The sequence below is a fragment of the Eptesicus fuscus genome, chromosome 17 (assembly GCF_027574615.1).
Source record: "Eptesicus fuscus isolate TK198812 chromosome 17, DD_ASM_mEF_20220401, whole genome shotgun sequence".
In the NCBI taxonomy this organism is placed as follows: Eukaryota; Metazoa; Chordata; class Mammalia; order Chiroptera; family Vespertilionidae; genus Eptesicus; species Eptesicus fuscus.
The window spans coordinates 19,344,291-19,371,052 of record NC_072489.1 but is presented as its reverse complement, the minus strand read 5'-3'; the positions used below and the strand labels follow the sequence as shown (position 1 = coordinate 19,371,052).

Genomic DNA, 26,762 nt, shown 5'->3' with positions numbered 1-26,762 from the left:
AAAAATAATAATAATGGTAAAGAAGCACAAAGAAAATAAATACTTTAAAAGGGAGCAGGAACTGGTGTTGGTCATCAGCAGATGGGAGATTTCAGCACGTTTGTGGAAGACTGGAAGTGCACAGGACCATGTAGACACTATCACAGGGAAGCCACAACTAAGAATGAAAGCAGGAGGCCTGCACGGAGGTTGGGCAGGGTGGAAAGTGGGGAGTCATTGAAGATCTGTCTGCAGAGCAGCCAGGTGAATTGGCCTCTCTCCCTCCCCTACTCCTAGATGAGTTTCTGACAATCTGGCACGACTGACATTTATCCCCCAAACTAACAATCTGAGGTTTCCCCTCTAAAGAAATTGGACAACTATAGAGCAGGTCTAGAATTTCTACGATGGATATGGCCCCACAAAGGAAAGCTCCCCATTCTGGCATTCGGGGGCTCTCGGTTCCGACCTAATAGGGCACTCTAAGGTGACGCCTGCTCGTTGGCATGTCCTGTGAAAGCACCCAGAGGTCCCACACAGGAACCTGCCTACCAAACAGTAGCTGAGGAAAGCTTTTCTATCTGCCTCTGATAACCTTGTCTTTCATTCTTAAATATGCATGCATGACCAGAGATCACCAGACGTTTAAGGAAAGCCAAGATGAGAGAGAAAGATGAGAATAAATAGGACAACTGACTGGATAAAATGATTTCGAGAACAGAAGATAACATAACTAGTTTCAGAGCGATTGGAAGATATGGTGCATTCATAAAAGAATAGGATGCTATGAAAGTGGAACAAAGAACAACAAAGAGTTCTTGGAAATTAATCATATGATTACCCAAATCAGATATTCAAAGGACTGAAAAGGTAGAAGGAAAAGTATGAGATTTCAGTAAACAATCCAGAAGATCCAACATCTGCCACACAGGCATCCCAGAGAGACAAGTAAAGAGAGAGGTGAGAGGAATCAAGAGATGAGGGAGCCTGGCCGGCGTGGCTCAATGGTTGAGCGTCGACCTATGAACCAGGAGACCACAGTTTGATTCCCAGTCAGGATACATGCTTAGGTTTCGGGTTCGATCCCCGATCCGGGGCATGCAGGAGGCAGCCGATCAATGATTCTCTCTCACCATTGATGTTTCTATGTCTCTCTCCCTCTCCCTTCTCTCTGAAATCAATAAAATTATTTTTTTAAGATGCAGGAAAATAAATACAAAAACAGAAAGTTTCAGGAGTTACAAAAGAAGTGAATCTTCAAATTAAACAGGCTTATGGCCAAGTGCTGAGCAGGATGAATGAGGTGGGGAGGACCCACACCTAGACATATCCTTGTGCAGTGATAAACGTAAAGAGAAAATCTGAGTGGGTGAAAAAGCTGGGGTCCATTTACACAATGGAATGCTATACAGCTGTGAAACAGAAGGATCTCTTACCCTTTGAGACAGCATGGAGGGACCTGAAGAGTATTATGCTAATTACGAAATAAGCCAGTCAGAGAAAGACAAGTATCACATGATCTCACTTATAGGTGGAATATAATGAACAAAATAAACTGACTAACAAAACAGATCCAGAGACATGAAAGTATGGAACAGGCTGACGAATCTCAGAGGGAAGTGGGGGTGGGATGGGGAGCGGAGATTAACCAAAAAACTTACATGCAAAACCCATGGACACAGACAGTAGTGAAGGGGGGAGGGGCCAACGGGAGGAAAAAGAGGATATCTGTAATACTTCCAACAATAAAGATAAATTAAAAAAAAAAAAAAGAAGAAGATCTGGAAGCTTGGGGGGAGGGCACCAAACTTCTCTATAATGCAGGATACTAAAAGCAATGGATCAGTGGCTTCACAGGGCTGAAACAATATGATTTTGATGCTAAAAATTATATACCCCACCAAACTACCATCCAAAGGTCATTCCATAAAAACAGCTCCATTTTGTCAGAAAGCGAAGTTGACTTCTCTGGGCTGTCTCATGAAGGGGATGCCAAGGACCCCACGGAGAAAGCCCAGACAGAGGCGGTCCCGGGACAGGGCTGAGCAGGGAAGACAGTTCCCCGAGGACCGCAGGGCAGGGCCAGAGGGCAGAGGGCGTCCGGATAAATGTCCCGGGGAAGAAAGTGGTCCCCAAAGAACAATGTGCTTGAGAAGCTGGGTGATCCGGTAAAGGCACGTTTCTCTTTTGTCAACAAGAACAAAGAAAGTGCATTGGATCCTCATTATTCACGGGTTCCATAGTCTCACATCCCACCTACTCAATAAACGGTGTTTGTAACCCCCAAGTCAGTACACCGCCCGGGGCCTCTGCTGTCACTCAGGGATGTGCACAGAGCAGCCACACCGCAGCCGGCCATCGCGCACCTTCCCAGCTGAGCCCGGACAAGGCCGCGCGCTCCGCCTTCCCGTTGCGTCTCTCACACTGTAAACTAGTGTCCTGTCATGGTTCACTTAGGTGTCACGTTTTGCACGGTTTTGTGCTTTGTGTTGGTGATCTCGCTGTTTAAAATGGCCCCGGGTGTCGTGCTGACGAGCTGTGTAGGCTCCTGAGCACAGCAGGGCTGGGAAGTGCCTTCTGGAGGAAACACGTGTTAGGTAAGGTTTGCTCAGGCCCAAGTTCAATGTTAATGAATCAATAATCCTTATTAAATAAGGTGTCTGTGTATAGAAACACACGTAAAACAAGGTTATGTATCGATCCATTGATGAGGAAGTTGTGACCAGAGGCCCATAGCAACCGAACCCTGTTTCCCCCAGGAGCATCATTCACTGCTCACTGACCCAGGGCTTCTGGCTCGTGTGTAAACAGAACCACCGCAGTCCCCTCTTATCAACAGAAGATACATGTTTAGGCACAGCAGAGGCCTGACACCGCAGATAGCACCGAACCCTATATATATAGCAGGTCCCGCATAACATCATCGATAGGTTCTTGGAAACTGCAACTTTAAGGGTGTGATGAAACCAATCCCACCGCAGGCTACTTGATACAAACAAGAGTTAAGTTCCCACGGCATCTTTCTAGTCACAAAAACATCACCAACTTCTAAACAACGACCCAAAACACTTCCAATATTAAAAATTGAAATAAGAATGTGCGCTCTATAGATATTTAAGAAAAATGAGTGAAAACGAGATTGTTTTCCAACCCCCTTATTCCAGTTCAGGATTGCAGGTGGCAGAGCCTGTCCCGGTCGCTCAGGGGCACAAGGCAGGCGCCTGCCATCACAGGACGCGTCACACCCCACTCACTCACACCGGGACAGCTTAGATACGCCAGTTCACCCCACGTGCCCATCTTGGGGATGTAGGAAGAAACCAGAGTTCCCTGAGGAAATCCATGTAAAAATGGGGAGAAAGTGCAAACTCCACACAGACAGGGGCCCAGGGCTGGGAATTGATTTTTTTCTCATCAGCGTGAACAGTGAAATGACTTTGAATGAGACGACATTATTCAAGGACCCTATACTCTGTTTCCCTACACATTAATACCCTTGCTGACGTCTTCGTAGAAGCTCAATGCTTTCTGATGCAACACATTGCCATCAGTTGGGACATGTTTTCCGTTCATATCTCCACCCACAAATTTTTAATAATTATTTATTGTTGAAAGTATTACATATGTCCCCTTTATCCCCCATTGACCCTCTCCAGCCCGCCCCCACCCAAGCACTCACCATCCCATTGTCTGTGTCCACGGGCCATGCATATAGACTCATACAAGGTCCTTGGTTGATTACATCCCACCCACCCACCCTCCCCTGCCTTCCCTCCAGAGATTCCGCACTATGTTCCATGCTCCATGTCTCTGGGTCCACTCTGTTCATCAGTTTACTATGGTTTCCACATGTGAGTGAGATTATGTGATACAAAGAGAATCCACTTCTTGATACTGAGACGCAAGAGCCCTAGAGTTGGACCACAGAGGAGGAAATTCGAGGCTAGTGCCCCACTCCCTTCTGAAGGGCGCAGTATTTACAAAGTCCTAATCATGTAAGTGCTGCTTATGGGCGTTTAATTTCCAAATTAAACCTAGAGACAAAAATGAAGATTTCATTGTGATTACAGAACAAAATATAAATGTTATGAACAATCAAAAGTATAGATACAGCCCAGCTGGCGTGGCTCAGTGGTTGAGCATTGATCTATGAACCAGGAGGTCACGGTTCAATTCCTGGTCAGGGCACATGCCTAGGTTGCACACCACTACGGGGTGTGCAGGAGGCAGCCGACCAATGATTCTCTCTCATCATTAATGTTTCTATCTCTCCTTGTCTGAAACCAATAAAAAATATATTTTTTTAAAAAAGGTATATTAGAGAGAGGTAGAAATAAGGAGGTAGAGAGGAGTGGACCAGAGAAAGATTAAGGGCACACACGTCCGCATCTTATGTAACAATGACTCAAGAGATTATACCTAAAGTTGGTGGAGTCGGAAATAGAGATTGAAGTGTATTATTTGACATTTCCAAGGTAATCAGTGGAAGATGTAAAAATGGAAATATACTGCCAACAACTGGAAAAGGGAGGAGAAAAGGGAGTTAAGTTTTCATCCTTAGCATTGACAGACACTCCAAAAGTGAAACTAAATCAGGAAGAAGAGGTATAAACAGTTTTGGAGGTAACCACCAGGACTAAAATTAAAAATTGTTACATGAAATGGCCTCTGGAAGTGAGATTGGGGTAGAAAGAGTAAAATGAGAAATGGTTGCTTTTTATTTTATGCATTTCTTTTCCTTTTTTATTCACTTTGTTATGTGCAAATATTACTTAGATTTAAAGATAAAATACACTCAAAAATTTAAATAACTTGTTGTTTTCCTTGCTTCAGGGTGACCTGAAGCAAGTCATAATTATATGTTTAATTTTGTTGTTGGTGGGCACTAATAAAGAAGCTTCCAAACTTTCTCAGTCCGCGGAGGACAAAATGTCTGGGTCATTTCTGGGAGCTCCTAGGCCAAAAGAAATGCCTATTAGTTCTGTTTATTCAGTGATTACGTCCAAACAACTTAATAAGTACATATGTCTTCACAATTTAGTAGCAGTTTAGAACAATATTAACCCATGAACTAGAAGAAAAAAAAGAATATTTTTATTCCGTTCTTAAATAACCATAATGAATTACAAATAGGATGTGTGCACCCATTGGACACTGCACAGTTTCTCAAACCTGAGGATCAGATTGGACCCTGCCACTCTCATTTTCTGTTCCATGTTGATTTTCACCTGACACTTGCTCTTAATCAGAGTGGCAGCCAAAAGCTCAGCTTTACAAAGGTGTGGCATCATCAAAAGGAAGATAATGCAAACTACCACAAACCACTGGTAGAACCACTGCGAGCTGGTAGTTGTGGGGTTCAACAGAGGTTGAGTATCAATGTATTTTTCTCTGAAAGCTTAAACACTCGCTGATGAGTCTCAGGGTGCCTTGGCACACAGTTTGGGAACTGTGTCCCTCTCATCTATTTGAAATTGTGAAACTTTATTGGAAAACATTTGAGGACAAGGGCCATGTATATTCTACAATATCTAATGTAGTTTCTTGTTTAATAAGTGCTCCAGCCCTAGCCGGTTTGGCTCAGAGGATAAGAGCATCAGCCTGTGGACCCAAGAGTCCCAGGTTCAATTCTGGTCAAAGGCATGTACCTCAGTTGCATGCTCCTCTACGGCCCAGGCTCTGGTCAGGGCACATGCAGGAGGCAACCAATTGATGTATTTCTCTCACATCGATATTTCTGTCTTTTCCTCTCTCTTCCACCCTTAAAAAAATAGAAAAAAAATCAATGGAAAAAAATCCTCAGATAAGGATTAAATAAATAAATAAGTAAATAAATAAATAAATAAATGCTCCATAGCCTGGCCAGTGTGGCTCAGTAGTTGAGCATAGACCTATGAACCAGGAGGTCTTGGTTTGATTCCCTGTCAGGACACATGCCCAGGTTATAGGCTCAATCTCCAGGAGGGGGCATGCAGGAGGCAATAGATCAATGATTCTCATCATTGATGTTTCTCTCTTCCTTTCTCTCTGAAATTAATAAACATATTTTTAATAATAAAGGCTCCATAAATACTTTCATTTGAATCTATGATGTCATAGATTACAAGATGCATACTGATTTCTAGAAATAGTAGAATGTTTTAAAAAAACATAAAATCAATAAAATACAGTAGTTATAGACTCTTGTGAGTTTATTGTCCATGTCTGAGTCAGTGCTACAGTTTAATATTTACCCTTGTGATATCTGTAAAGTCAAACTCATTGGTGTCTTTATGGGCTTAAAACCAATCATAGAAATAAATCCTAAAACAATGGAGTTTGACTATGTCTCCTTCCCCAGCACACACAAAACCAGTCTTGTTCTTCCAACTGCTGGACTCTTGGAGGTGAAAGGGACTGAGCAGTCAGCACTGCCTTTCCCCCTTCCTTCCCTGAATTTTGAGTTTTATTTTCCTGTCCCCCACTGTTAACATGTTTCAAACTCTCCCATTCACTTTGCAGGTAATTACAAAACTTGGTATTCTTGGTCCCTCAGATACGAAAGGACAGCTGTAATGCAGATCTAGGTTGTATTTTTCTGATCTTATTCCCAATTTCTCCTAAGAAGCCCAAAGTAGCCTGGAGGATGGAGCCATCCAAGCATGGCCACGGGGCCTCCAGGGGGGCCCACATAGTGCCTGTAACCACGCAAAGACCCTATTTTTCAAACATGAAAACAAACATGATGAACTAGAGTCCTTAAGCTTTGCTTAATTAGAGTAAAACTTGCTGCAGAGCAGAAGGTAAATAAATGTAAACATTGAAATATTAATGTTTGGATGGAAAGGGAAGTCGGATAGAAAGAAATTTCGCACTGCAATAGTTCTTTTCTCTTTAGGTGGATAGCCCTTCAAAGATTCAAATTCACAGGAAGCAGATCAAGTTTTTGTCACATGACCTCCCAAGAAAGGATAGAGTCTGGGGAAAGAGTGACTTAGAAAAGAAGGAAGCCAGAGATTATAATTTCTTACAATTCCAAGCAGAGTCCAGTTCAGGCCTGGTTGGGGGCGGGGGGGTGGGGGGAAGCGGTCTTCAGAAATCAGGGTCTTCTCTCAAGGAGTTCTGGGAGGCGAGGAGGCAAACACTTCCTTCCATCTGTGGGATCCAGTAGGCGGGATATGTCAGCTCCCTCCAGCATCCTCCCTGCTTCCCCAGGGATTCGGTTCTATGGTCCAGTTTTTACAATTACGGGGACCTCCCAGCCCTTGGGTCCTAGGAGTTAAGAGCCTGGTTGCTTTAACTCAGCACAATGTCTGAAAAGATGGGCTCCCCAGGTACAAAGAACTCTCCAGGTCTATTAAACTACTTACAACAGCCCTGGCTGGTGTGGCTCGGTTGTGTGTCGTCCCATGCACCAAAGGTGGCCAGTTTGATTCCTGGTTCAGAGCACATGCTCAGGTTTCAGGCTCGATCCCCAGTAGGGGGCATGCAGGAGGCAGCCGTTCAGTGTTTCTCTCTCTTCCTTTCCCCTTCCCTCTCTAAAAATCAGGTTTTTTTAAATGCATTAAAAGCACATGCAACAGTCAGTGTCACACTTAGACTTCAAATGGAGCTGCATCTTCAACTCAGTTTTGAGGCCCTAACATAGAGGAGAGTCTGGGAGCCAAAGAGTCTTGTTATACACGCTGTGCTTGGGGTGACCCCTACATGTTATAAATATCCAGATGATATGTTTGTCTATTTGATCTAACCCTGGTTTTCCTTACTTGACTGTTTTATAGTCATGAGTGTTTCTGGCATCCATCCCCAGATGTCACCTGTTCTTCTGTGGCTGGTCCTAATTCCCAGTTTTTAAGGATGTGTGTGACTCCTCTTGACTGGCATTGGGAAAGCCCCTCGCCTTATCCTGCACACCTACCCACTCTCTGGCCATTTTCATTTGAGAAAAATGAAGGAGAAGGAGGGCGGTCCTGCCCTTGTGGCCTTTGTCCTCTGTGCATGGTTCTCTGTTGGTAGGAGAGATGTGACCAGCCAGCATGCACCTATCCACAGGGCATGTCCACCCTGGGATGCACATGTTTCAAACTCTCCCAAACTCTTAGGTGGTTCCTTGGCAACCAGACCTACTAATCCTTCCCCGCCCTCCACTTACCAGTAACTAGAAAGAGCACAAAATTGGCTTAGTGGAGCCACCAGTACTAACACATTGTTATGAACATGCACAGGCTCTTTACATTCCAGAACTCATTTTCTTGTTTTTTGTTGTTGGTGGTGTTTTTTCTTTTGTGGGTTTGTTGTTGTTGTTGTTGTTGTGTGTGTTTTTTAAGAGGAAGGAGAGGGAGAGAGAGAAGCATCAATGATGAAGAGAGAATCATTGATCTGCTGCCTCCTGCACGCCCCCTACTGGGGATCGAGCCTGAATGCAGGAGCTGCCCGCTGGTGGTCAGGGGGAGTGCCACTCAGCCATGGCTGGTGAGTGGCTCATGGCTGGTGAGTACAGTGGTGGCAAGAGCCTCTCCTGCCTCCACAGCAGCGCTAAGGATCTCCCGACTGATGGTTTAGGGGAGCAGGCCTAAGCCATCAGTCGGACATCCCCCAAGGGCTCCCGGCCAGGCTGAGAGACACCCCCCCAAAGTGCACTAATTTCGTGCACTGGGCCTCTAGTCTATCTATAAGTCTACTTCTGAGAGTTAGCAGCCTTGAACAGCCGAAGCACGGACAATGTAGCTCTAAAAATGGTGATATTATTTTATTGCCGCGTCTTACTGTGAAAGGGATAATAATCTAAGACTGACTGCTCTCTTTAGAATGAATACCTACGTCTTTTGGTGGCAAAATGACACATATAGGGGGAACCTAGTAAATACACAGATGCATTTGAAATTAATGTATGTGAGGTATGTAATAATATGCCTCAAACTCGCATCCTTTAACTTGGGGATGGGAGGGTGTTGAGAATGGGGTTTGTTGCTAATTCCATAGTTTCATATAAAAGTCCTCAGTCATAACAGAGCAATCAGATACTTTAGAAAATTGAACACTATGTTCATTCTTCCATCCGGATTAAATAAATCCCAGTTTTGTAGCTTTCACACTAGCCATGCATTCATTTAGAGCTTTCTTCCATCATACTGTATTCTTAGCCACTTCCTTAGGCCTTTTCGTTGCCATCTTGGCTGTTAGTAAGCTGACTAACCAAAATTTGAAATGGCTGTCTCCACAGGTAGAACCAATTTCACCTTAGCTTTGACTTTCTCATTGTCCATCCCCAAACGAAATGGCCACAGAGAATGGTGTTGCCTTTGGGGCAGAGCGCTTTGATTCATTGAAACATTTCCTACAAGTTTTCTGGCTTCTTTTCTTTCATCCTGCTTGCTTGCCCTTTATAATTTGCTTTTATTTATTCTGAATTATATTCTACTAGAGGCCCGGTGCACGAAATTCGTGCACGGAGCGGGGTTCTCCCTCAGCCCAGCCTGTACCCTCTCCAATATGAGACCCCTTGAGGGATGTGTGACTGCCCGTTTAGGCCCGATCCCAGTGGGGATCAGGCGGTCGGACATCTCTCACAATCCAGGACTGCTGGCTCCCAACTGCTTGCCTGCCTGCCTTCCTGATTGGCCCTAACCGCTTCTGCCTGCCAGCCTGATCACCCCCTAACCACTCCGCTGCCAGCCTGATTTGATGCCTAACAGCTCCCCTGCCAGCCTGTTTGCCCCCAACTTCCCTCCTCTGCCGGCCTGGTCACTCCTAACTGCCCTCTCCTGGAGGGTTGATCACCTCCAACTGCCCTTTCTTGCAGGCCTGGTCCCTCTCAACTGCCCTCCCTTGCAGGGCTGATCCCTCACAACTGCCCTCCCTTGCAGGCCGGGTGCCTCCCAACTGCCCTCTCCTGCTGGCCATCTTGTGGTGGCCATCTTGTGTCCACATGGGGGCAGGATCTTTGACCACATGGGGGCAGCTATATTGTGTGTTGCAGTGATGGTCAATCTGCATATTATTCTTTTATTAGATAGGATTGTTTGGTCACAGTACTCCCTCGACCAACAAGTTAAGCTCTATTACAATTCTCTGAGTTAGTGTTAGCCTTTTAGAGACTCTTTCAGAAGCATAGAATTGTTTTATCTTCACACAGAAATAGCTCCCTGAAATTCACATGTCTGGGGGCATTGTATTGAAGTCACCTCTTCCTGCTGATTCTGAAGTTTCTCCCCCAAATTCCAAGGAGCAGAAGCTTGGGCTGCATTCTCACGTTTAATTTGCGGTGTTTGGTTACTACGCATCAACATGTTCAATAAAGTGGCCTCTTCTGGCATGTTTCGGTTTTTAAGAATTACTGGAAATCAGCCGTGAGCTGTAGGTCAAGGCTGTGAATAAAGTACTATGTATTAAAATAGGCAGAAGCAAATCAGAGAAAAGAGGAATATGTTAGTTTTGTTATTGCTGCTATAACAAATCATCCTCAAATTTAGTGGCTTAAAACAAAACAGACTGACTCACAGTCTGGAAGTCAGAAGTCCTTATACTGGGCTATAATGGCACCAGCAGCCTCAGCCGGCTTGGCTCATTGGATACAGCATCGGCCTTCGGACTGAAGGGTCCCGGGTTCAATTCCCATCAAGGGCACATGCCCGGGTTGCGGGCTCCATCCCCAGCAGGGGGCGCACAGGAGGCAGCTGATCAATGATTCTTTCTCATACTTTAGAAAATTAATTCTTTAATTCTTTATTCTTTTTTTATAATAAATCTTTATTGTTCAGATTATTACAGGTGGTCCTCTTCCCTCCTTCCCCCCGCATAGCTCCCCTCCACCTGATTCCCCACCCCATGCCCTTACCCCCCCGCCACTGTCTTCATCCATAGGTGTAAGATTTTTGTCCAATCTCTTCCTGCACCCCTCAGACCTCCTTCCCCCTGAGAATTGTCTGTCGCCTCCCTTTCTATGTCCCTGATTCTATTATATTCACCAGTTCATTCTGTTCTTCAGATTTTTTTTATTCACTTGGTTTTAGATTCACTTGTTGGTAGGTATGTATTTGATGTCTTTTTGTTGTTCATAATTTTTACCTTTACTTTTTTTTTATTAATTCTTTTATTTATTCTGAATTATATTCTATTTTTTGGTCACAGTACTCCCTCGACCAACAAGTTAAGCTCTATTACAATTCTCCGAGTTAGTGTTAGCCTTTTAGAGACTCTTTCAGAAGCATAGAATTGTTTTATCTTCACACAAAAATAGCTTCCTGAAATACACAAAGATCAATGATTCTTTCTCATCATTGATGTTTCTCTCTCTCCCTCTCTCTTCCTCTCTGAAATCAATAAAAAAAAAAAAAAATTTTTTTAAACATTAAAATAAAATGGCATCGGCAGGTCTGGTCCTTTCTGGAGGCTCTGAGGGGAGAATTCGTTTCCTTCCTTCATATCGCTCCTCACTCTCACCTCCTGCCTCCCTCTTGGAAGGACCTTTGCAATTACATTAGAGCCGCCCAGACAATCCAGGATAAGCTCCCCAGCTCGGAACCCTGAACTTAATCACATCTGCAGCGTCCCTTTTGCCATATAAGGCTACACATCGCAAATGGTTCTGGGGGTGATGCAGTGGACATCTTTGGAAACCGTTATTCGCTGACTAAAAGGCCATGGCCTCTCCCTAGTGACAGAGTCTTTGGCCTCTCGTATTGAGGTTGGGCTGGCTTGATGGGGTGGGGAGAGGTTTGTGGGTGGGCCTGCCAAGACCCCACGCCCCGCTTCCTGCCTGCAGCACCCTGCAGTGGCAGCCGGGCTCAGCCACCTCCCGGACCGTCAGGCATGTCACGTTGTGCTCTGGGACCGCTCACTGTTCCCAAGATGTTCCCCAGCCGCCCTTCCTCACCCCGGTTTCTTTCCTTTTCAGCCTTGTGCTCGCGCCAGGAAGCCACTGTATCAGCAAGCTGAGAGGGACACTGAGGCAAGATGTCGGGCCGGAGCGGGAAGAAGAAAATGTCCAAGCTGTCCCGTTCAGCCAGGGCCGGTGTCATCTTCCCGGTGGGGAGGCTGATGCGTTACCTGAAGAAAGGGACATTCAAGTACCGGATCAGCGTGGGTGCTCCCGTGTACATGGCGGCCGTCATCGAGTACCTGGCAGGTAATGTGACCCCGAGGGCAGGTAACTGCCCCCAGATGGCACCGTCCGCTCGGCCCCCCTCACACAGGCTGGCAGGGTGCTGTCTCAAGGCTACTGTGGGTGGCAGCTGGGGTGCGGCGTGCCTGCTTGCTAACCAGCTTCCGCAGACTTTAGGGGAGAGGAAGGGGCATCAGACGGACAGGTGAGCAGCACGGGAGGCAGAGAACCCACAGGAGAGTGGCTTTTCCAGCCCAGCCCTGAAAAAGCTGTGTCTTGCCTAGGGAGATGCAATGGGTGAGAATCTCGGGTCCCAAAGAAGAGAGGCTATGGGAGGATGGGGGTTGCTGTTCGTTTTGTAAAAGGGGGTCTTCACTTTACATGAAGTCCCATTACCCATCGGTTCTCCGGGGTACGAGACTGGGACTCAGGGTCCATACATAGCGTTGACCAGAGCATCAGAGGCATCTTCGGTGGGTCCCACGGAGCCAACGTCCTAATCCTGCCCCTTTACAGCGGTGGCTCTCTGTCTACAGTGGGTCCGTAGGAAATCGTTCCCCATATTGGTTGTGAAAATTACTTTTTTTACTAAGAGATGAGGGTTTTGCTGCATGGGTTCTTTATGTATTTGGGAAATTTTTACTTCGTTTTTGTTCTTGTACTCTTATGTCGTAAACAGAAGATATACTTCACAATTTCAAGGATGCTTTAAAATATATATAGAGAGAGAGAGAGCCAGGCCAGGGTTGCTCAGTGGGTTGAACCAGGAGGTCACAGTTCAATTCCGGTCAGGGCACAGGCCCGGGTTGCAGACTTGATCCCCAGTAGAGGACGTGCAGGAGGCAACTGATCAATGATTCTCTCTCGTCATTGATGTTTCTATCTCCCTCTTCTTTTCCCTCTCTGAAATCAGTTTTGTTTTTTTTTTAATTTTTAAGATATATAAAAATACAAATCTGTATAAATAAGTGTGGTTAGTTCATTGAAGGGGTCCTCTTAGCCATTGGCAATCATGTCTTGGACTCTGCCCATGGGGATTCCCTAGACACCAAATCCTTGGAAAGTCCACCAGGGAGAAAAGTAAACTTCCCCAAACCATCTCCCTGGAAGCTGAGCCCCTTGCAGCCACAGCACGAAAACCCCCGGCGGGCAGGGCTGGACCCAGTTTCTCTCCCAGCTCCCTCTTCCCCTCCTGCTTCTCGCTCAAGCGCAATCTCTTCCTCCTTAAATGTACGGTCCTGTTCTGCCCTCCTGGTCCCCATCACTCACCGAGCACCGTTACCGAAGAAAGGTTTGCCTTGATCCATTCGTGGAAACTTCTCCCCTGGACCTTCTGTCGGGCACACAGACCTCGGCACCATGAGCCTGTCCCTTATTGTGAAATAAAAGCCCTCCTGAGCAAAAAGTTTTTCAGGGGATCCTTTAGGACAGTGGTCAGCAAACCGCGGCTCTCAAGCCACATGCGGCTCTTTGGCCCCTTGAGTGTGGCTCTTCCACAAAATACCACGTGCGGGCATGCACGTACAGTGCGATTGAAACTTCGTGGCCCATGCACAGAAGTCAGTTTTCGGCTCTCAAAAGAAATTTCAATCGTTGTACTGTTGATATTTGGCTCTGTTGACTAATGAGTTTGCCGACCACTGCTTTAGGAGGTGGGAGAGGGGCTGGAGGGCTCTGAAAGTCGACTGAGTCCAGTGAGATAGAGCAGTGCTTTTCAAGGTGGGATCACCTGGGGATCTTGTTGACCAGGGCCGGGTGGCGCCTGAGACTCCGCCTTCCTAACGAGCTCCCAGGTGATGCCCATGCTGCTGGCTCCAGGACCGCTCGGAGGAGCAAGGTGGTAGCCAGTCTCCCAGCAGCAGGCCTACAGGCTTGGGGGATGCTTGTTCAAAATGCAAGTTCCTGTCTGCGCCCCTTCCGGTGGCCTGGTTCCCTGGGTCTGGGGTAGAACCCAGAAACCTGATGGGAAACCTGCTGGCTCTGGGATGCTGGCTTCGAGAAAGATGAATGAAACTTTAAAACAACCTGTTAAACTCCTGTCACCCACTGAGACTGGAAACCACTTGGGTGACCCAGAGATCCCAGAGCCTCCCAGGAGGAGCTGGGCTTCCCTGAGACCCTCCGATCCCAAGCTGTGCACTTTCTGCTACCCCACCCTGACCCATTACAGTGTGTGTATAATCAAAGTAATTAAATACCTTCTACGTCTCCGCTTGGCCAAAGTCACACTTTGTGCATAATAAAACACAGTTTGGCCTTTTGAATCACGGGCATCTCCGTTCATCTTTGGTTCAGATAAAAGCTTACATTTTCCCATCTATTTATTCGACACATATCTGTTAAGCATCTGCACGTCAGTACACACACTAAGTCCTCCTCAGGCTGCTCTCTGGTCATAGAATTGGACCGCTGCTAGGATTTTTCATGTGTCTTGGATTAGAGCCCCCAGCCTCCACAGCAGTCACACTGTGACTTTGATCCAGCAGGTCTTTAAGGACCTCTAGTGCCTCCCAGAGTAGAGCGTCCTTGTGTTTCTCAGTGGAGTTCTCACACACAGTTGTTGAACACCTGCTCTGGGCCAGGTGTCGTAGATGCTGAGGATGGAGCCTAGACCAGGACAGACAGGAATCCCTCCCTCAGCAGAATGCATTCCTGAGGGAGAAGCAAGCAAACAAGTGGAGGGTGTGCTGCATCAGGCGTGCTAAGTGCTGGGGACAAATAAAGTGGGTTCTACTGATAGGGTGTTCCAGGAAAGGGGGGGGGGGGGAGAGTTGTAAAATAGAGCCACCCAGCAAGGCCCATCTGAAGGAAACCCGGGAGGGAGTGGGCCTGCAGATGTCTGGGGTGGGTGCCCTAGCCTGAGGGAAGGCAGGTGCTGGGAGTGTTGGGGGGACAGCAGTGGGGCCAGAGGGCTACAGCCGGGGGAGGGGGTTTGGACTGTAAATGAGGCCCCAGGGAGAAGGGGCTGGGATTGGAGGCGGGAGCGGGGATAAGAGCTAGCAATAGCGGCTCTGCAGGGTTTGGAGTGGAGGCGGAAGGGATCTGATCCTGGAGGAGGGGTACAGGGTGGAAGCAGGAGAAGCAGCTGGAAGGCTACAGCAGAGATCCAGTGAGTGGGCAGTGACGGCACCGAGGAAGAGCAGAGTACTGATACATTTTGAAGGCAACGTCAACAGGACTCGCTCATGAGTTGCACACGAAATAGAAGAGAGGTTGAGCCCCTAGAAGGCAGGCATCACCATTAATATCCGGCCCCCTCTCTCCAGCCAGTCCCAGCATCCAGCATCTTCCTCAGTCAGATGGAGAAGGCGAGCCTGGCCGGTGGTGCTCAGTGGTTGAGCGTAGACCTGTGAACCAGGAGGTCAGGGTTCGATTCCCGGTCAGGGCACATGCCCGGGTTGCGGGCTCGATCCCCAGTGGAGCACGTGCAGGAGGCAGCCAATCAATGATGTTTCCTCTTTCATCAGTGTTTCTATCTCTCTATCCCTCTCCTTTCCTGATGCCTGGGTCTCAACCCCAGAAATTCTGGGGTATGTTTCAAAGCTCCCCCAAATGATTCTGATGGGCAACAGAGTTGGGAATTGGTAGGAATTACCAGATTCAGATGGGAGGGGTTGAGCTGGGGGAGATTGCCAGGTTGGGAGGAACAAGGATGAAGTTTAGAGGAAGTATGTAGCACTTCCAGAAACTAGAGGAAGTTCTGTCTTCCAGGAACAAGCTGGGAAATGGCAGGGCCGGCGGTTGGGGGTGGGAATGAGATGGGGGAGGGGCAGGCCATGGAGAACCATGATGAGCTAGCTATTGAGAATGAATCATTTACCTTTTTTATGTTGAGAAAATGTTTTATAATAGAGTTTTAATTGAGAGGACAAATAAGTCTTAAAGCAGGGTTGAATTTCAGGGCACCTCATGAAATCATTGTGTAACATAGGAACTCATCATTTCCGTACAACAGGGTCTATCCATTTAACACCAGGCATTTTTATCTAATGATTTTTACTTACTGCATTTGTGCTTTGAAGAGCTCACTTTGGCAGCAAGAGCCACACGCGTGGTTGTGCAGATTGCACATTTCCAGCAGGTGGCAGTAAAGGGTCTTGTTCAAAGGAAATCGGGGCAGTCCAGGGTCTTGAGGAAGGGGCATCTTTTTCTAATTTGCACAAAGGCACCTTTGGCCTAGCGGTGGCCTTGTTGGCATGGATCTGGAGGAGGACAAAACGGGGACAGGGAAACCATTTCGACAGTCACTACTGTTCTCTGGGCCGGAAGAGAAGAGAGCCTTAACTCGGATAATGGCAACAGGCGTGGAGAAGAGGGGCAAAGGCGTGTGAGCTTGATGAGGCTGGGGGGAGGAGAGAGGGCGAGGAGGAGGAGAGAACGACTCTAAGGTCTGTGTGGAGCTGCCAGTCCCAAGGGCAATGGGAGGAGCAGGTCTGGGAAGGGGGTGATATGATGGGGGAGTTTGATTTACCTGTGGAACACCCAGGTGAGGAGGCCCAGGTGACATCTCAGCAGAGCTGGAGGTGCAGAGCTGACCACACAGGAAGGGAGGTGGAAGCTGGAGCCACGAGGGGATGGGGTTCCCCCAAAAGACTCAGGGCCTGAGCAGAGCAAAGGGCCCAGACAGAGCCCAGGGGCCCCATCATCTAGCGGGCAGGTGTGCAAGCAGGATGGGGCCGGAGTGGCCACTCCGTGCCCTCTGTTCCAACCCTCCATTTAATGTGCTATTTCCCATCTGCTGGGGCCGGGATATCCGGTGTTGATTCAGTCCGTGTACAAAATGAGAGGACACAAGCTCTTCCAAAATAATGTGCAACGTCCCTTTTGGCTACAGAAATTTTTTTATTTTTTTTTTACTACCAGATACTCAGGTGCGTGCCAGATGGTTACTATTGCTGGAAATCAGACTTCCAAGAAGTTAGAGGTTTGCTATGGAAGTCTATAAACTTCCAGGGAAGTCTCCATCACTTAATGGAATAGTGCTCTCCCCACAGAATTTCCAGTGAAACAAATGTGTGCACATAAATCCAGCTTTCCTACTGATTGCCAAGAGAAAGAGACTGGTGTTCCCAAGATCAATAAAGTCCCTCAACAGTGTAGCAACTATAACGTGGAAACGATGTGAGAATGAATTTGCAGTGATGTAGCGCTTTTCATTATGGAAATGCCCTATAAATATTTAATGTTAATGCTTATTTTATAATCCACATGAATGCATCTGTCGGAACGGCATTTGAGAATATTAATAATGATTAATGTTATTTCACACATTTAAATGGTGGCATCTCTGTCGCAAGGAATGTTCAGATGAAACATTCAAGAGAGAAAAGAACTCCTTGGTCTCGATTTTCTGGTGTGTATCATTAAGTTTCCCGCTTTAAAGAAAAAATAAATAAAGCTCTACCTTTGCTTTTTCACTGGAGCACATGATCAAGGTTTCCTCTCTAGAACGGATTTTGGAAGGGCTAGTCCGGGAGCTGAGTCGCACGCGAGCCTCGCCTTGTGCCCGGCTCCGTGCCGCCTGCAGAGTCACTGCGGTCACGCTCTCCTGAGCCGCATTTAATTCTGGCAGATTCCCCGTCTGTGAATCTCATGTCTGTGCATCTGTCTGTCCAGCTGAACATTACCTGACCTTCAGGGGCTTCTTGCAGGCTCCAAGCATGGAGGGTTTCCCATTAGCCCTGCTTCTCCTGCTGACGGCTAAGTTAATGAACTTGGAGGGTGCTTACCTTCTTCCTCTAAATGCAGGTGACAGAGGCAGGAGAGTGATGGGCCAAGATGCTAAATTAAATCTGATTTCTCAGAAGCTTAAAACTGGGAGGCTCCTTGGCCCCTACACCCATCTAGAAAAAAGGGTGAGTGGAGTGCACCTTCTTCCCAGGCATGGGGCCCCCGAGATGAGCAAGGGCAGGAAACTCCGTTTTATTGCGCACAGTGGGAAGCTGCACGTTTTAACCTAGAGTCATACTGCAGGTCTATTTTTTTTAAATACATTTTTACTGATTTCAGAGAGAGGAAGGGAAGAGAGAGAGAGAGAGAGAGAGAGAGAGAGAGAGAGATCAATGATGAGAATCATTGATTGGTTGCCTCCTGCACGCACCCTACTGGAGATCAAGCCTACAACCTGGACATGTGCCCTGATGGGGAATCAAACCGTGACTTCCTGGTTCATGGATCAACGCTCAACCACTGAGCCACACCGGCTGGGCCAGCAAGCCTATTAGTGAAAGCTTTGTGACTGCATTTCTTTTTGATGGGTACACTTTTTTAAATAAAGAAAGGGTTGGGCAGCAGTTTGAATGCAGCACATCAGATTATCCAATGTGGCATTAATTTCAAATACTCTGTCCCATTGTCTCAACAAATATGCTTATACTTCTCAAACTACAGTGCCCCCTCAATCTTTGATTCAGAAAACATAACTACTGTATAAATGAATAGTTGGTAAACACAGTATTCATTGCTTAATAACCTGGAAGGGATGCTATGAGATGAATTTGCAGTGATTTAGCACTTTTCATTATGGAAATGCCATATAAATATTTAACTCTAATGATTATTTTATTGTAATTTTTGTTAATTACATTTGCTTAATTAATATGGCATACTTATGCCAAGTTTTTATTTTATTGCCATATATTTTATAAGTGATGGCAATTTCATGTGCTATTTTATTTGAAATTAGGTTGATTGTAAAGACATACAGAATCCCCTGTTAATTTTAGAGTTTAATATTTATGCCATTATACCAGCAAATCCCCAACACACACACACACACACACACACACGCCTGTGCAAACACCTCACAACAAACTTATGCACACATGAACATACGTACACTTTTCCTCCCACGTATTAGTGAAACAATTTAATGGCACATTGTTGTTAGCTTTCTAAGGGAAGGAATTTTTCTTTATAGGCTCATTCATACTTTTAAAAGCAGACAAGTTTGATTTAGCAGAACATCCTAACATTGAGGAAGAAGGAAGAATAACAAAATAAGAGGAGAAAGGAGAAAGCATACAGATGGTATAAAACAATTCTATAGATTTTTTTTTCAACTTGACTCAAAAATTTGGTAGCAGGTGAAGTAGTATTAGGAAAATTCCTTTCTGTCAGTTCTTTCACATTTACCACGTAACATGTTTTAAACTCAGAGCCATGCTTAGGCTCTGAGGGGTTTGAGGAAACCCCTGGGCCCCAACATCCCTTCCTTGGCAGATCTCCTAGGTCTCCCCATAGGAATTCACCTCTCGGGTTGAGCATTACCTCATCCCTTAGTGTAAGTGAGTTCTTCCCGTCCACTTTCCTTTAGGACAAGAGGGACCCGGGGCATCAAGTGAAGCAGAAAAGGGGATATGGAAGGGGTCCCACTGGGTTCCAAAGACAGACTTCACCTACATCACTATTCTCTTCAGAGATGCCCTGCTGTCAGTAGGCTGAAAGGAGCTCAGGTCCCATGCTAGGGTTTAAACAAGAGTTTATTTCTCCCTCATACAAAAGAAGTCTATAGAACATAGCCCAGGTTGGTAAGGAAGCTCCACAGCCATAAGATACCTCAGTTCCTTCTGTCTTGTTACTCCATCATCCGCAGCTTCTTCATGGTCAAATCCCAGCCATCACATCCTCAGTCCAGCAGTAGAAAAGGAAGGGGTACCATACAACACGACTGCTTGCCTTTCACTGGCCAGAACTTAGTCACATGACCACACTTATCGACAAGGGAGGTTGGGAAAAACTGTCTTCATTCCTTCCCATGGATATGGGCTCAGCAAAAAAATCAGATCCATATGCCAAGGAGGATGGGGAGGAATTAATGTCAAGGGACAACTAGAAGACTTCGTTACAGGATCATATGTCAGGTCTTGCTAAAATACCTTACTTGTCTAGGACCTGAATTCTTTTCAGCTTTCTGGATTTCTTTCCAGGCCCAGACTTAAAAATCACAAGTGAATCAATGTGGTCAAACTCAAAGACCATTCCCAAGGAAAAGCTGCAGGAAGCTCAGACCCCACTCTGTGATTGCCTATTAACTCCCCCTTGTAATTTCAGCGGAGATTCTAGAATTGGCTGGCAATGCTGCGAGGGACAACAAGAAGGCCCGGATAGCCCCAAGACACATCCTGCTGGCAGTTGCCAATGATGAGGAGCTCAATCAGGTACCTCTGCCCCACGGACATGTGCCCCCAATTGGGTTTGTCAAACACACGACTGCATGGGACACAGCTGGCTGCAATCATTCCTGCTGTAGTTCCCAGTCACATTTACACCAAAAGAGATCTTTTAGATCATAAAAGAGAAGAATCAAGTCTGCTAGCATATCATTCAGCTTCAAAATAAAATTGCCTCTGGAGTAGATCCTATTATATATTCTGGGTCTGGCCAGACCTTCTTTTCCTCAAAGGAGTGCGGAGAACACTGGTCTGCTGGGCCTAGCCCCAGCTTTGACCTTTGAACTTCATTTTGTCAAGCTGCGCTCCCCGTGTGTGAGGCTCTTTATCCTCTGTTATGTCTGGAATTCCAGAGCCCTCGGCAACATCGCCGGTGTCAGCCTCTGTACCCTTGCATTTTGCTTTGCTTGTTGTGTTTTCTGCACAAGATCACAGGGGCCTTAATACCTACGGAGATACTCTCTGTGAGAGAAACAGGAAAAGCCGATTAGACTGTGTATTATGTAACTTAGGGGAAACAAAGGCCAGATCTAACCTTGTTTTGCCAACAGTTGGAACTGTATTCAATCCAGAGTCAGCAAGCTCTTAGTCGTCTGAACTAGGCTCATTCATACTTTTAAAAGCAGACAAGTTTGATTTAGCAGAACATCCTAACATTGAGGAAGAAGGAAAAATAACAAAATAAGAGGAAAAAGAAGAAAGCATACAGATGGTATAAAACAATTCTATAGATTTGCGTTTCTCTCTTCAGCTGCTAAAAGGAGTGACCATTGCCAGCGGAGGCGTCCTGCCCAGAATCCATCCCGAACTGCTGGCCAAAAAGCGAGGGACCAAAGGCAAGTCGGAAACTATCCTCTCCCCTCCCCCCGAGAAAAGAGGAAGGAAGGCCACGTCAGGCAAGAAGGGGGGCAAGAAATCCAAGGCTGCCAAACCACGGACGTCCAAAAAGGTGAGCCAGGCTGCGTCTGTGAGCCAGGGACTCTCAGAACAGGAGGAAAGTTGAACCATCAAAGATGGAGGTGTAGCCACGTCTCCAAAAAACGGGGGACTCCACAGCGTGGTGCTGGGAGAAAATGCCAAGCATGAGCTCCAGTCGTCAGGCGGGGTCTACCAGAGGTTTCCAAAGCGTGGGTGGTTCTCATGTTTCCAGATCCCTGCCACTGCCCCCATAGCACCTTACGGGAGAGCCCACGGGAGAGCCGACAGCCTGGCAGGCTGCCTTTCACTTCTCCAGCGCTCCATGTTGCCACTGAAATATCTCTAGTCTCCCCTAGAGAGGCCCCTAGGGCCGGCCGATGGCATGTCAGGTGGCGGATAACCTGGCACGCGAGCTGCTACAGCCAGAGGTGCCGTTTGCAGAGTGATGCTTTCAGGTGCTGCCCAGCACAGTAACTGCTCTCCACGTGCGGTTCTCTCCGTTTGCGTTTAACTTAATTAAATCAGATTTAAAAGTGTTTTCTCGGTTGCACGAGCTCAGTGCTCCGTTGCCCTGAGCAGCACGGACGCAGGACGTTTCCACAATCACGGGACGTTCTGTGGGACAGCGCAGCGTCAGAGGCTGTCAGTTCCCCTCCCCAGACCTGCATGACAACACAGAGGTCATGTGAGAGCTCCCTGCCTGCCTCGGTGCCCCAGGGCAAACCCAGGGACAAGCGGGTGGAGCAGTGTGCTAGGACGACCCTCCCGGGTTCTGATGCTTGTCATCATGAGAAGAGCGAGAATCACACAGCTGTGTGCGGGCTTGAGTGAGAACTACAGGTGCACGTGAACCCTTGAACATGTCGTATTTTTGGCAGCTCCCTTTTCTTGTCCTGATATTGCTACCCTTTGCTTCCCTCCATCAAGAGCAGTAGAACATACGCTAACCACTGCCTTCCGTGCCCACGGTGGTGGCCGTGGGAAGAGCTTTGGGCTTTTTCTCGAATGACTGCCCACCTGTTCCTCTGATTTCTACCCACAGTCCAAACCAAAGGACAGCGATAAAGAAGGGACTTCGAATTCCACCTCTGAAGACGGGCCAGGAGATGGCTTCACCATCTTGTCTTCTAAGAGCCTCGTTCTAGGGCAGAAGGTACTAAAGAGAATTGTGCTGTGCTGTAGTAAAACATGATTGCATTTTTAAATCCTCACCTGAGGATATGTTTATTGACTTTTAGAGAGAGGAGGGGAAAGAGAAAGAGAGAAACATCAATCGCTTGCCTCCCATACTTGCTCTGACTGGGGATGGAATCCACAACCTAGGTTTGTGTCCTGACCAGGGATCGAACCCACAACCTTTTGGTGCATGGGATGACACCACAACCAACTGAGCCTCCCCCCAGGGCCATGGTTACATTTTTATAACCTACTCTTTACAAGCAGTGATGCCTCCTTCATCCCCGGTTCCCCTAATCTGACTTTCGCTCTGGCCTTGAATGATTCATTTTGAACTAAAGAGTTAACAAGTTCTTTCGTGCTGAGAATTGTTCATGCTGACGTTGGTCGGCCAAAGGTAAGCATAGAGAGTAGATAGTTGGTCAGTAGATAGGATGGCATTACTGGTTTTGCTGGAAATGGCCCAAGCCCGTTATTTCTGTGCTCACCGAAATACTCATAGCTAAATTCCCAAGCAGGTTTGGGAGGTCCACGTTACATGGCTCACTGGAATTCATCAGAGAAAGAAAATAGAAATATGGTTCCTGGAAACCCCTGGTGTTAGAAATGAATTATTTGCCAATCATTTTGTCGGCCCGCCTTTCTCAGCTGCAGGAAGAAACAAACAGGCCAGACACATGAACAGTCTCCAGCAGCACAGCAGCGACCCAGCCAGACATGCAAATAATTCATTCCCCCAGCATAAAAGTTTACCAAACAGACGACTATCTATCAGATCAACTGGGGCTGAAATAAGATCCACAAGGAACAGTTGATCAGATCTCTGGTAGCGCAGTGTTTGCAGCCTGACAACAGTACAGTGTGAATCTCGATTGAGGCGGTTGGGACGAGCATGTGTGGGAAGAGTAAATGTGGCAGGTTCCTCAGGCATCGCTGATGGAAGCCCAGAGCAAAGAGGTGGAATTCATGTTCCCTCCAGGGGCCGTCCGCGGTCACAAGGCGATTAGCTTTCTCTCACTTCTTGAGGGGATCGTGAAGTTCTTGCTCACATGGGGAGGCAGTGGACAGTGCCTCCATTCCACTAAGCCCTGTGCACGCATGGCAGCATTTCACAAGTGTAGCCCCAAGAATGTGGTCCACTACAGGCGAGGTGGCCAGACATATAGGCAGGTCAGGGTCCTGGAGCCCATCGCGTCACTCAAGCAAGGTCAGCAGCTTTGCGACCCTGCCCCACAGGTCTGCATTGCTCTGGGAAGGATGTAGGAAATGGAAGGCAGAGGAGAGAGCGAGCCCCGGGCTTCCCTTGCAGAAGCTACTCAGAGACTCTGTCACCGACCAGCAAGGCTGCCAGGATTGGGAAAGGCAGGCATAGGCTGTAGGGACAGGAGAAGAGGGGAGGTCCCGTTTCTGCTCCTGGAAGGGGAGATGTGTGCAAGCTGCTGACCTCAAAGAGAAAATCAAGTCCACTGAGCTCCAAGAGCCTATGGAAAACCAAACACCTGGGAAACGTGAGACACTGCTCCATGGACAGCCCTTTGTGTTGACATTCGGTATTAGTAACAGAGAATTAACAGATAGGATGTTAAATATGAAGCTGTCTAACAGGATCTAATCTTCCCCACACTCCATCCTTTCTTCCCAATGCAGCTGTCCCTGACCCAGAGTGACATCAGCCATATTGGCTCCATGAGAGTGGAGGGCATTGTCCACCCAACCACAGCCGAAATTGACCTCAAAGAAGACATAGGTAAGGTCCCCGGACTTGAGTAGAGGAGCCACAGGATAGCCCGCTGTTCAGGCACGCTCTTGTGAGGTTGGTCCTTGTCAGCTGGCTGTCCCCTGCTTGGGGTGCCTACCTTTGTATGTAGCTGAACAGCATTCCTAGAGAGTAACTGATTTTGTTTTAAATCTGCATATATTTTTGAAATTTTCATTGAAATGTTATATAAAAACAGATCATTCGTGCACAGCTTGGTGAATTTTTCTTAAAGTGAGTACATCTTTGCAACCAGCACCTTGATCATGAAGCAGAACCTTACCAGCACCTCAGAAGTCCCCTTCTCCCCACTCCCAGTCACCATTCCCTCCAAGGGTGACCACTATCTTGTCTTCTGACAGCACAGCTGGCGTCATCTGCTTTGGAGTCTTTATAAATGAAATCATGCAGTATGTCTTCTTTTGTGTCTGCCTCCTTTTGCTCAACTTTGTATTTGTGAAGTTCACTCATATTGTTGAGTACGGTTGTAGTCCGTTCATTTTTCTTTGCTGTATAGTATTCCACTGTAGGAATCTATCCCAATTTGTTGATCCATTCTACCATTGGTGGCATTTGGGTGGTTTTGGGTTTAGATAATAATGAGTAATACTGCTACAAACACTGTTGTACATGTTTTGGGTAAAATTCTACATATATTTTAAACTTAAATATTGAGAAAACCATTGATCAAAAGGAAATGGACACCTAGGAAAAGTTCATTGTCTTTAAGGCAGGAGGTGTTACCAGGCTAGGTAGAAGAGCTTGGGAAGGAAAGCTATGAAGGCACGAGAAATAACAGCATACTCAAGGGTCACCATCTCAGCCCTGGCCGGTGTGGCTCCATTGGTTGGGTGTCGCCCCTTGCATCAAAAGGTTGCCAGCTCGATTCCCAGTCAGGGCACATGCCCAGGTTGTGGGCTCAATCCCCAGTAGGTGGTCATCAAATCAAGGCATTGAATTAAATGAACACAACAGGTACTGAGCCCAGAAAACAGAACACTGGGGCCTCAATTAAAAAAAAAAAAAAATCAACTTCAGGATTCCTGTCAGGAGACACGTTATGGTCAAATCACCCCCTAAGAAGGTCCTTGAAGCGTTTGTTAGAATCTAAGTCCCGATGGACAGAAGCCAGACCCTGCCCCAGGTGACCACTGGAAAACCGGGATGTCAGTTGCAAAGTTTTATTCCGACTTTCTAAGTACGGTGTGTTGTTTGCTTGCTCTGGCCAGTGAAAGCGTGTCTAACGGTGTGGTTGGTGGCATGGAACAGAATAGCCACAGTGGCTCCCGCCTGTTCTCCTTCACAGGGAAGGCCTTGGAAAAGGCTGGGGGCAAAGAGTTCTTGGACACGGTGAAGGAGCTCCGCAAGTCCCAGGGCCCTTTGGAAGTGGCTGAAGGTGAGTGTGGAACGGGGCCATGTTCCCAGCACAGCCCCGCCACCTCCCTCTCCAGCAGTACATGCTTCCCACACGCTCACTTTGCAAAGTAAAACACGCCGTACCTAATCAGAAGGTTATTTCTTAATTTGAAGAGTCGCAGGTGGATCATGTCATGTCCTTCGGGGGCCATAGAGTATCTGGATAGTTCAAGTCAGTTTGCTTCAGGTCTCCCAAAAATGGTCCGGAGCTCTTGGGTAACTTCGGTCATTCTCCTCCCTCGGCCGCTGGCAACCGTCAGTCTGCCTCTGTCTGGATGTGCCTGTTCTGGACATGTCATACAAATGGAGTCATACCACATGGGACATTGTGTGTCTGACTTCTTTCACAAATAATTTCTTCGAGGTTCGTCATATTGTGGCAGGTATCAGAACTTCATTCCTTTTTTATGGCTGAATAATATTCCATTTTGCTTATCCATTCATCGCTCAGATTGTTTCCACCTTTAGCTATTGTGAATAGAGCTGCTATAAACATTTGTGCACAAGTTTTTGTTTGACACCTGTCTTCAAGACAATCGGGTAATTTTTGATGGATGTGTTCAGCTTCAGATCTGTGTCCCCACCCACATCACCCCCCCAATGACCATCTGGTCAGTGCCAGGTGCTGCCCTGATGCTAGGGCCCCAAAGGCGTGGCTCTTGACTTACGGAGGATCTGGTCACTAGCACAGGCCCTCACCAGACCTGCTGAGTCGGGATCTCAGGGTGGGGATGGACATGTCTATTGGTCAGTCTAAAAGCCATTGTGTTGGCTTCCTATCGCTGCTATAAAAAATTACCACAAGCCCTAGTCGATGTGGCTCAGAAGATAGTGTCGACCTGCGGACCAAAGGGTCCCAGGTTTGATTCCGGTCAAGGGCACATGCCCGGGTTGCAGCCTCGATCCCCAGTAGGGGGCATGCAGGAGGCAGCCAACCCATGATTCTCTCTCATCACTGATGTTTCTCTCTCTCTGTCTCCCCTTTCCCCTCTGAAAAAAAAAATATATTTTTTAAAAATTACCACAAATTTCATGGCTTCAAACAACACAGATCTATTCTCTATGAGCTCTGGAGGTCAGAAGCCCACAGGCTCCTGAGCCAAGGTGCTAGCAGTGCTGGTTCCTGCCCAGAGGAGCGGTTCCTTGCTCTTCCAGTCCTGGGCTGCCATGTTCCTTGGCTCCTGGAGGCCGCTCTCCCATCTCTGCTTCATCATCACATCCTCCTCTCCTACCTTGACCTTCCTGCTCCCTCTTAAAAGGATTG

At 47.1% G+C, this 26,762-nt stretch overlaps 1 protein-coding gene across 1 annotated transcript in view; it reads left to right on the top strand.

The window, feature by feature from the left end:
- Positions 1 to 26,762, top strand: part of LOC103289503 (core histone macro-H2A.2) — a 40,343-nt gene that overhangs the window by 11,076 nt on the left and 2,505 nt on the right. Inside the window, exons 2-7 of the mRNA XM_008145427.3 lie at positions 11,855 to 12,085; positions 20,114 to 20,220; positions 20,984 to 21,181; positions 22,193 to 22,303; positions 23,974 to 24,073; positions 25,389 to 25,478. Of these exons, the coding sequence (XP_008143649.1) occupies positions 11,914 to 12,085; positions 20,114 to 20,220; positions 20,984 to 21,181; positions 22,193 to 22,303; positions 23,974 to 24,073; positions 25,389 to 25,478 (778 nt within the window). The 5' untranslated portion in view covers positions 11,855 to 11,913. The remainder of the gene's footprint in view (positions 1 to 11,854; positions 12,086 to 20,113; positions 20,221 to 20,983; positions 21,182 to 22,192; positions 22,304 to 23,973; positions 24,074 to 25,388; positions 25,479 to 26,762) is intronic.